The sequence below is a fragment of the Harpegnathos saltator genome, unplaced genomic scaffold (assembly GCF_003227715.2).
Source record: "Harpegnathos saltator strain DR-91 unplaced genomic scaffold, Hsal_v8.6 scaffold139, whole genome shotgun sequence".
In the NCBI taxonomy this organism is placed as follows: domain Eukaryota; kingdom Metazoa; phylum Arthropoda; class Insecta; order Hymenoptera; family Formicidae; genus Harpegnathos; species Harpegnathos saltator.
The window spans coordinates 247,509-259,312 of record NW_020229916.1 but is presented as its reverse complement, the minus strand read 5'-3'; the positions used below and the strand labels follow the sequence as shown (position 1 = coordinate 259,312).

General features: G+C 36.0%; 1 protein-coding gene across 1 annotated transcript; it reads left to right on the top strand.

The window, feature by feature from the left end:
• The first annotated feature begins 66 nt into the window (after positions 1 to 66).
• LOC105185268 (glycogen debranching enzyme) lies at positions 67 to 9,569 on the top strand. The gene is made up of 26 exons (XM_019842364.2): positions 67 to 823; positions 1,768 to 2,007; positions 2,580 to 2,703; positions 2,821 to 3,007; positions 3,080 to 3,311; positions 3,399 to 3,533; positions 3,624 to 3,842; positions 3,962 to 4,197; positions 4,278 to 4,490; positions 4,640 to 4,834; positions 4,924 to 5,053; positions 5,121 to 5,244; positions 5,334 to 5,599; positions 5,700 to 5,858; positions 5,945 to 6,156; positions 6,228 to 6,431; positions 6,521 to 6,753; positions 6,873 to 6,962; positions 7,047 to 7,224; positions 7,373 to 7,729; positions 7,812 to 7,959; positions 8,054 to 8,417; positions 8,494 to 8,702; positions 8,847 to 9,032; positions 9,166 to 9,402; positions 9,504 to 9,569. The coding sequence occupies exons 2-26, from the start codon at positions 1,906 to 1,908 to the stop codon at positions 9,567 to 9,569; spliced, it is 4,806 nt and encodes a 1,601-aa protein (XP_019697923.1). The 5' UTR covers positions 67 to 823; positions 1,768 to 1,905.
• Positions 9,570 to 11,804: the final 2,235 nt, after the last annotated feature.

The window sequence follows — 11,804 nt, the reverse complement described above, 5'->3', positions numbered from 1 at the left end:
CTATGCGCAATCACGTGATACGATGTTTACGTTTTTTCAAGATATGTAATCAGAAATTGAAAATGTTGCGGTGATTTCAGTGACTTTGAAGAAAAAGGCGATCTCTGCGCTTGTCCGTGACTATAGAAACGTGATAATTGACGTAAGATCATGGATCAAGAAATCATAAGATGTGATGTACATTTTCATAATCGTAACGAATCGACGCGTCGAAATTATTGTAAACGATTGTTGATAACATTTTTAAATACATTTATACGTTTTGCGCTTATATTTATTGTTATTTTACCTTCTAGTTTCGCACACTTTAACAGTAAGAATAAAGACTAACCTACCTTAGCCATAATATTAATTTCAAAAACACCCGCGAAAAAATTCCGTAGGTGTGTCCTTGAAGTGCCTTCGAATCGAAAGATGTGCGTTCTCTGTCCGAAAAATTATGTGTGATAGGAAGTTACACGAGTGAAGAAAATTTTATTACATCAATAATTTTAGAAGAAAACTCCAAGATATATTCCTCAGAAAATTTACGTGACATTTGACATAATTATTTATAACGAATTTTTACGCTGTGACTCACATGTTTCTTTGACACTTTCAAACGAATAAGTGATATTACTGCGCGCCTCCGACCAATGAACAAACAGTATTTTTGCAATCTAAAGGCCGGCGTGTCAAACCGTGCTCTTGTTTGTTGACCTTCAGCACTGTCTTTAATAAATAGAGGTCAACTTGTACAGAACGTTCTACCAATCTTACGAATGAGAACAAACGCTGCTCTGCGTTGTGCTGTCACTTATTAGTTTACAGCCGATATTTGTAGGTAGGAAACATTCATTGACAATTCAGTAATTAATACAAGTTAATAGTATGTGCTAGTTAATAATTTTATCTTAAATGCATGTTTACACGCGCGCGCGCGCTAATCCAACTTTAAGTCAATAGTAATAATTTGATTTGATTTTCTTTAATATTATGAAAATATTTGTTAAATTGTTTTTTAAATAAATATTCGCGTTATATTGTAATATATCTTACTCACTTTTTAGTATGGAAGATTTATTTGATACTTTAACAATTTATTATTACATATATTGATTTCTGTATTATAATTATTTTTTTTTCATATTTTTCTCATTATTTGATATCATAATATTTTATTATATATAAATTTATGTAGTAAGGAAATTTATTATTTTTAATCTATTATAAGACACTATTACTACAAATCCTTTCATTACGTATTAATTTTTATACATGTTACACAAAAGTAAAGCTTAATATTATTTTGGAAAAAAATATGTTAATTATGTTAATAATATTAATTTCTTACAAAGCATTATGTATCTATATATGTGTACATTAAAGTATGTTAATAAAAATTATTAAACTGTCATACTATAATTGTATCTGTGTTTCTTTATATTAACGTAACATGAGAATATGAATATTCTATAGAAGATCTGTTATTTATTATTACTTTATTTATTATTTGATTGGTTAAATTGGTAAATGTAAAATCTTATATCTATAGTATAATAGTATATCATAAAACATAATAATATAAAATTTTTACATATCCAAATGACTAGTTTTTATAAGAGATTTATTATTTATTATTTGTATATGCATAATTATTAGTTATCACCAAGAGATATTACAATATAAAGGTGAAATATTTTATACTTCAATTTTATGTAAAACATATCCAATTTTATATGAAATATTTTATATTTTAATTTTATATATTTTATGTGTCTGTTGTAGGTAGCACACGCTTATGGCTATGCTTATGTGTAACAAAATATGGATAAATAAGATACGATATCTATATTTGATAAATTTTCTCTAAAACAACTAAGTGTGATTAAGTATATCTTATTTACCTTGACAATAGATTCAGCTATGTGTTTTTTTTGCGATATTGGAAGCACATTTTTAAGAAGATTTAAAAACTTTATACAATATTTATGCAATTGCTGTTGTTTAAGGTTAGCCTGGCCTTATGTAAGTTCTGACATAAATATATAAATATATATATATATATAATAAATAATATTATCAAATTATATTCTTGCTAAAAAGTTTGGGTAATACAATTATTTAGTATATACAGTAAAGATGGTCTGTAGTTACTAAATTTATTAGAGTTAGTGCAGTCAAGTCTTATGGCAGGAAGCAGTTGTCACATTACTATGGAATTGTAATCTTAGTATGTAGGATAAGAATAGAACTGCAGTCTTTATGTGTGTTCATATAGCAGAACACTGTAATGTAATATTATGCACGCTTGCTAACTGCTTTATGCCAATAACTTATATTAAGGCTTGGATTCTGCCAGGTAAGCACACATCCATTTGAGGTGTAAGTATTATCCCTTACAAGGCAAGTTCTCTGCTTGGTAAACTTTGCTCATATTTGGTGAAAATTATTTTATTCTCTATTTCTATATTTATTATTTATTAAATCTATTTGACATATATTAAAAACTTTTTCTTATATCTAAGAAAATTTTAAAGATTATGAAAATAAGATATCAATATATATAACACATGTGTATTATAACAATTATTTCTTAGTTTCAGAAAGGAACTGAAAATATGCCAGAGTATAATACATTGAGCCCCGACTCTGAACAAATAAGAGTTCTAACTGTGAATAATGGAGAACACCTAGATGGAATATTATATAAATTGAAAAAAGGTTTCTCAAAAGATCTCATTATTCCCAAAATTGTGCTATATAATTTCTCAAAACTGTATTTCAAAATATTTTATTATCATAGTAGAACTTTTAAATAGCTTGTTATATTTTTTACAGGATGGAAGGTTGAGTTTAGACTTGGAGCTTCTCTTCTTGGACAGACACTAAATGTTTTTATAAATTATCCGTTACCGGCTGAAAAAAAATTCGAGAGGCACACTTATTATCAATTGCCATGGGTTGATGAATCAGCGACTGTACATTTAACTTTACCTGGTTCCTACCATTACTATGTCACTGATCAGTATGTATTCATTATTAAATATATATGTGCTGTGTAAGACATTACTTTTTAATAACAAAATTTATTTCTCAGAGTTAAAGGTAGTACATCTGCACCTTGCCCATTCCAAATAAAACCTGTTGCATCTGGATACCTGCTGGTGGATCCTGAGTTGAAAGTAGGTGAAAATGAGGACTTGTCTTTGGATTGTATTCAAATTCAAACAATCTTGGCAAAGTGTCTGGGACCTTTTTCTACATGGGAAGATAAATTACTGGTAGCTCGAAATTCTGGATACAATGCACTTCACTTTACACCAATTCAGGTAATGTTAGCACAAAAAATAATGTTGATGCAATGATGTAGAAATGATATGTCCGCCACAAATATTAAGTACAAATTAACGTTTCAGGAATTAGGGCACTCTAAATCATCATACAGTTTGAGTGATCAAATGAAACTTAATCCTTCTTTTCATGACAACAACAAGATAATTACTTATCATGACATTGAACGATTTGTTAATATGATGCGAACTGAATGGAAGGTAAGTTATTGTCATCAATAAGAAAATAAAACAATTACTTCTTCAACATATCAAGACATATTACTGTTAATTATCGTTTGTACGTTACAGATGTTAAGCATATGTGATATTGTTTTAAACCATACTGCAAATGAGAGTCCTTTTCTAGTTTCTCATCCAGAATGCACGTATAATTGCGTCAATAGTCCTCATTTACGTCCAGCGTACATTCTAGATGCAGCATTATTTGAATTATCGATACAAGTTGCTTCTGGAGATTGGGAGTTTAAAGGTATTCCTGCTGTAATTGAAACCGAAGACCATTTAAATGTAAGTTACAAATTACTGCTTTTTTGTGTTATTAAATATCAATACAATCAAAATTTTGTTCCTTCTCTAGTTTTGCTTAGATTATTTTATACTTATATTTTTAAACGGTTTATTTTCAGGCGATTCGTCATGCTCTACACTCGCATTTCTTGCCGCTTGTAAAAATACATGAAATGTATATCGTGGATATTCATGAAATTATAGCGGAATTCTTGAATTTGGCGCGTAACGAAATGCCGCAAGATGTGTCTGATGCAAAAGGTAAAGACATTTCGGTGATTCAAGATCCCAACTTCCGTAAATTGAAATCAACCATAAACATGCAACTTGCTTTGCAAAAATACAACACGTACAGGTAACTACGCAAATAAAAACTTAGAATATTTTATTCTATTCTTACCGATTACCTACTCATGACTTTCTTACTTCATACAGAGCTGATTGCTTTGACGAGGACACTCGTTTAAAACGGTGCGCGGAAGATTTGAAGCATAAATTAGAAGAACTCAACGAAGTGATCATCAACGATCTGCGAAACCATCTGAATGCTGCAGTTGAGAATACTGTTGCCAGCATAAGATATTTTAGAGTGCAATCTGATGGTCCAAAAATTAAAGAAATCAGCGAGAAAAATCCTCTCGTTCCTAGGTAATTTTATTCATAATTTGACATAGACAAATTTTACAAAAATATATTTTTATAAATATATTTTTTTTAATTTTAGTTCTTTATAAATTTTAACGTTTACTTCTGTTATGATATATTCTGTGTTATAATAAAAAGAAATTCATGTTTAGATACTTCACTGATTATGGAGCACCCAGATCTTTAACTGAAAGGGAAAACACAATGTATTCGGATAATGGATGTTATTTAATGGCTCACAATGGCTGGGTAATGAATAGTAATCCTTTGAAGAATTTTGCTGATCCTGACTCTAATGTTTACATTCGAAGAGAGCTTATTGCTTGGGGAGATAGCGTAAAACTCAGGTAAAACTTATGGATGTTATCTAATTTCTCGGCGAATTATTATTAAAGAATATATCTAGAATTTAAAGTGTGTGTTGATTAATTATTAGATACGGGGAAAAACCGGAGGATTGTCCTTTCTTATGGCGACATATGACAGCTTATGTAGAACAAATAGCACAGATATTTGACGGTATTCGATTAGACAATTGCCATTCCACACCGATTCCTGTTGCTGAGGTACGCGCGATTACGAGCAATTTTTACGCATTGATATGTTTACTGAATAGTATAATTATGTTTTCAGTATATGCTTGACGCTGCACGAAAAATCCGTCCGAATCTTTACGTTGTCGCGGAATTGTTCACCAACTCAGATCAGAAAGACAACATTTTTGTAAATCGTCTTGGTATTACTTCTTTGATTAGAGGTAAGTCGCTAGTTACTTTCATCGAATGTATATATTAATATATCGTGTGGTTAAATATAAAGACGTCAAAGTTTATATATACGTTGCAGAAGCTATGTCTGCATGGGATAGTCACGAAGAAGGAAGATTAGTTTACCGATATGGAGGTGAACCAGTAGGAGCGTTCTTGCAATCGCGAAAACGTCCGTTAGTACCGAATATCGCTCATGCTCTGTTCCTGGACGTAACCCACGATAATCCTAGTCCGGTGGAAAAGCGGAGCACTTTCGATTTATTACCAAGTACCGCACTTGTATCGATGGCGTGCTGTGCTAGTGGCAGTAGTCGCGGTTACGACGAACTGGTTCCTCATCACGTAAGCTCGCACAAACTTAATCAAATCTCCGCTTAAATCGCTCAAATTTTTACCACGAAGACCTTATTAATTTACCAAGTTTCTTTTCCGTTTCCTTTAGATACACGTGGTAGATGAAGAAAGACAGTACTCTTCCTGGACCAATGATGACAATTTGGTAGACAATGTTAAGTACATTAATTTGAAGACTGGTATAATTGCAGCTAAAAAGGCACTAAATGAATTACATTATACGCTTGGCAAGCAAAACTTTTCCCAGGTATGTTATTAGTTGTTAATATTTTCATAGTTAACGTACGGAAAATTAATTAATATGTTGTAAACATCGATTTTACTTGGCCATAGGTATTTGTCGATCAAATAGACAGTGACATAGTAGCGGTAACGAGACACTCACCAACTACTCACGAGAGTGTAGTTCTAGTCGCGTTCACGGCTTTTAAACATCCTGATTCCAGTGTTCAGTGTGATTTCAAGAGACACATAAAACCTTTAAGAGTTGAGGGAATAGTGGAAGAAATAATTTTGGAAGCGAGCCTTTCACACGTTGACGTCAAGTAAATAGCAAACTTAATTTCATTTAAAAATAAAAAATCCACGCATTGAATTGCATATAAATGTTTTGCAGAAATGGTAAAACGACTTTCAGTCTGCCTGAAAAATATGTGAAGGATGAACATTTCATAAATGGGTTATCGGAATATGCGGTATCTCTCAAGCAGCACATACAATGCTGCGACTCTGCGATGGTCCAAAAAGTCGATTCCGGTGATCCTAAGATCACTCAACTCAATTTCGTGAACTTCCAGCCCGGTTATGTCATAGCTATACGGTACATATATAAGCGATATAATTTTAACCGCTAAGATATGATGACTACTTGCGATCTCTATTAAAGCTAATTTATTTACGGAATTTCAGAGTGGCTTTGCACGCGAATATAAAACCTGCTCTCACGGATCTTCAAAATGTTATTTCGCGCATCACGTCCAATAAACCATCAGACCTGCATGATATTATATCTCGTATGGATTTCGCAGATATGAATAAAGCTCTATATAGATGCGACCAAGAAGAGCGGGGCGAAACAATGAACAAATTTGGGGTATACGATGTGCCAGGATATGGACCATTGGTATACGCTGGACTGCAAGGTGATACATTTGACTCTATACGAAAAATATATGTTCACACATACTCATACACACACATGCTTTATAAAACTTTTAATTATATTCTCACATTATTTAACAAGTATTATTTTTTCAATCAGGTGTTATATCTTTATTGGCTGACATTCGTCCAAATAATGATCTAGGACATCCCTTATGCGACAATCTTCGACAAGGCAACTGGTTGATCGGTATAATCTTTCAAAAATTATTTCCGAGACGCGACGACTAATTTTAGATAGCAATAATGAGTGTGTATGTTGCAAATTTGACAGACTACGTGTGGCAACGTTTGAATGAGGATAATGGCACTAAACCTCTCGGAGCGTGGCTTCAGCAGGCGATGGAGCCATTTAAAACAATCCCGAGATACTTAGTGCCAAGCTATTTCGATGCTATAATTGTGAACGTTTATATCAGCCTCGTAGATCATTGCTACAACTTGATGTCGAAGTAAGTATTAAAACTAAGCGTTAAACCGAATGTACGAATTTTTAAGTTTTCCACTTGATACTTTCATCGTGCGGAAAACTTGAATTATCTATTTATTAACTGTGTACTTTGCTGTTGTCGTTCACTATTGATTACGACGTCATTTCAGTTTCGTGAAGAATGGGACTACGTTTATTAGAATACTGAGCCTGACTTCGATACAGATGTGCGGCGTAGTGAAATCGTCGCTGTTACCGGACTTATCGCCGAATCTCAGTCCACCAACGCCGAAAACGGAACAACACGATGAACAGAATAAGCAGATCTGCTTAACACTGTCAGCAGGCTTGCCGCATTTCACGACAGGTTACATGAGAAATTGGGGCAGAGATACCTTCATTGCTTTGAGAGGGCTGTTGCTTTTAACCGGCAGACACATAGAGGCGAGATTCATAATTCTTGGATACGCTGGCACCTTGAGACATGGCCTGATACCTAATCTACTCGACAAAGGAAACAATGCTAGGTATAATAGATTGTAGAATGTAGAGATATTTTTGTAAATGCTACACATCGGCAAGTTTTTCTGCAATTTTCATCTATAACAGATACAACTGCCGTGATGCTCTGTGGTGGTGGCTCTACACCATAAAGTGTTACGTTGATGAAGTCCCGGACGGTATAAAAATTTTGTCCGATAAAGTCTCAAGACTGTTCCCTACTGACGATTCACCACCTTTGCCTGCAGGACAAGTGGTCAGTATGTCACTTTAGCGCAAAAATATCTACCGCAACTTTGTCGATTGAAATAATACACAGCATCACAATTCGCACATAAATGTGATTTTAGGATCAACCGTTGCACGAAGTAATGCAGGAATCTCTTACGGTACATTTCCAAGGTCTGTGCTTCAGGGAGAGAAACGCGGGAAGACAAATCGACGAGCACATGACCGATCGTGGGTTCAACAATCAGATTGGCGTTCACCCTGAAACAGGCTTCGTGTTCGGCGGCAACGACGCCAATTGCGGAACTTGGATGGATAAGATGGGGTCCTCCGAGAAAGCTGGTAACAAAGGGAAACCGGCTACACCCAGGGACGGTTCTGCTGTGGAGATAGTTGGGCTGAGCAAATGCATCCTCAGTTTCCTGGCCGAATTATACAAACAAAATCTCTTCCCATACGGTAGCGTTCAGCGCAAAAATCGTGACGGTAAGATTGTTGAATATGCCGGGTGTAAATGTAATTAAAAGCAACCGATTTCAATTTTGTAATTATGACGTGACAGGAAAAGTGATAACTTGGAGTTATAAGGAGTGGGCCGACAAAATTGCCACGAATTTCGAAAAGTGCTTCTACGTGAACGAAGTTCCGACGAAGGACGAGTTGAAACCTAATCTGATCCACCGCCGAGGCATAATCAAGGATAGTTACGGAGCAACGCAAGAATGGGCGGATTATCAATTGCGGCCTAATTTCACTATCGCTATGGTTGTTGTGAGTAGATGCGTTATTAATATGCGTTGATGTAATTCATTGTTTAATAACATTACAAAGTACTGTGAGTAAAACAATATAAGCATAAACGATGGTTACATGCTGAATTGAATAATAGTAACAGCATTGTAATGATATGAAAAGGCTCCGGATCTGTTTGATCCTCATCATGCGTGGAATGCGTTGAAAAAGGCGGAGGAGATACTACTGGGTCCTTTGGGCATGAAAACATTAGATCCTGCGGATTGGGCTTACAATGGTTATTACGATAATTCCAACGACAGTAATGACCCGAAAGTGGCGCATGGATGGAACTATCATCAAGGACCTGTAAGCACTTCTCGTCGTGTGTTAGATTTACTTTGAACAATGTGTTACGTTAAAAGAATGTTTATAATTTTTAATCAACAAATAAGCTTATCGTTTACGTAGTATATTCTTAAGTACTTAACGTCCTTTGTAGGAATGGATTTGGCCGATGGGATATTTTCTGCGAGCGCGTCTGCACTTTGCACCGTTAGTCGGCGGTGAAGACGAGTTACGTCGCGTGATTGGATCGACCGAAACCATCATTTCTCGGCACTTCATCGAAGCATCCACCAACCACTGGAGAGGCCTCCCCGAGCTTACCAACAAGAACGGCGACTATTGCAAGTATAGTTGTCGCACTCAAGCGTGGAGCTCCTCGTCCATATTCGAGGTTTGTATTCAAAGCTAAAAAGGCTCCTCAACGTGTGCTCTACGAATCGATTACGAAGCAGAATTTCTTGTCTGAAATATTGTAATTTATATCTGTCACAGGTACTGTACGATCTGCAGAAGATCAAACAGGAATTGCGATCGGAATGCGTGAAGCTCACGAATTGATATAATTTTGCGTGTGTTCACCATCGCCAGCTACACCTAGAACAATTAAAACTAGAAGAAGCAGGACGTAGAGCCAGGAGCAATGCGAATGACACGAACGTACGCCTTCTCACCGAAGCGATAGCGACACCGCACACGGAAACACACGCATACCATATACCGCACGTAGATGTAACGGACACACAGACTCAAATCAAATATGTAGCTGCTAATGTCACATCCACGAGGAACGGTACTCTGATTGAGGAGCGATACTTCACCGAGAACGGCTTGATCTCTACGATCAATAGAAAAACCGATGACGTAGGTTTCGGCAGTCCGCGCGATCCTACTTATTTGGTCGACGGAGATTCGACGGAGTATTCATCAGACGCGAAGATTCATGCTCGGTTGTTGACTAAGGCGGGAGAGATCGATCGCGAGGTACGATGCGCCAAGGATCAACGGAAGAGTCGATGCTATTCGAGGATAGCAAACGACGATGCCAGGAACGAAGCTGTGAGCCTCCGTACCTTAACGGACGCTGATCACGTTTATGAAGAAATTCAAACGATTAAAGAGCCACGTAGTTCGTACGATATTCAGGATTATTACGAGGGATATAGCCCTGTCGCAGCGAAGACCTTGATAGACATGCTTTTCCACCCGCGGCACCAAATGTGCAAGGAATGCGCAGAAACGCACCACCACAGTCCAGTATATACCGACCGCTTGATATACGCGAGGAAATCGCTGCTCGCCATAGAAGTGGTTTTGTGTCATCGCGACGACGTCTCGTGTTTTCAGTACCGCGGCCAGCGAGATGAATTCAGCTCGCGGATTCTCTGCTCGCAGTTCGACGCAGGCCAAGATCAAGACTATATGCTGGTCTACAGTTACGCGAAAACCAACGCCGCAGGTATATTTTACTCTCACTGTTGGCCTCGAGACGTCTTTGACCTTGAGTCGATATTGAAGCCGAGCATTTACGTTATTAGTCGCGCTTGCAACGTCGTAGTGAACACCCAATTGTACCATCGCTACGTAAATAACTATCATGTGAGAATATCGAGAGCTGGCTGCGCACCCATGACATTTCGCAACGATCTTGCCACTATAGTGAGCTGCACCGAACGCATTAGTTGTAGCGACGATTTGCGGGATTCGCTGAATTATCGAAGGCGCCAATTGAAGGATGACGAGCGACGACAGGACAGATCGAGCTTACTGTTGCTGGAACCGTTGCTGCTATTGCCGGAGTTGCCGAATTCTGGACACGACCGGAAGGACAAGAACGCCGTTTTACGATCGGAACGCACGAAGATAATCAGAATATTAATCGCTTATGCATTATCATTTTTCGTTCTCGCGAGCATCACGGTTTATGTAGTCTATTTCACTTAGTTGCCGCCGGACGACCGCTTATTGAATTCTGTGAAAATTGTTAAAAAACATGTTTCGGTAATCTATAATCGCATCGCCACTCAATGTTACGTAATACATTTATTGTCATTAATTTCACATTACATTTGTCTCGAGATGTTCACAAGATATTCGCAGAACAGTCAATGTTGCATATACACAGTGTGATTGTGTGTTTCATTAGATACATGCATGCTTTCGACGTGGTTCATTAATGACAAACAAATGTTTTGCAGTATACAAATTACAACTAGTTTAATGATTAGATCTATATCGCACTAAGCGAACCATTCTTGTGTCAAAATTGTCGTCTGTCAATCATTCGTCAAGTCACATGAATCAAAACACGCGCATGATTTTTTATATGTTGTGGTTGTTGAAAAGCTCACATATATAATTCTTATCACTTACAATTCATTATCGTGAATATATTTCGTAGAATGCCTTAATGTCTAGAGAGTGGTGTAGTCGTTTTAAATAATTGTCATCGAGTTTGTGAAATGTTATTCAAGAACCATGTCTAAATGTGTAACTTTACAAAAGTCAAATTTAACATTTATATTATTCTTGTTATCTATTAATGTCTAGTAATTCCTCTTATTAATTACAATCGCAATAATGAATGCAGAATTGGTTTCAATGATATTTTAATGATGTTTTAATTTGTGAGATGTTTGTGTGATATATATTTATACAATTTAATAAAAAATAACCAAAGTGTTCACTTTCGGTGAAATTGAGTTTTATATAAGTTATTCAATGTCAAGTTTTTACATACATCTAGGTTGACTTAACACACGTCTCGATGAAAAAAATGAAATATTGAGATATTTT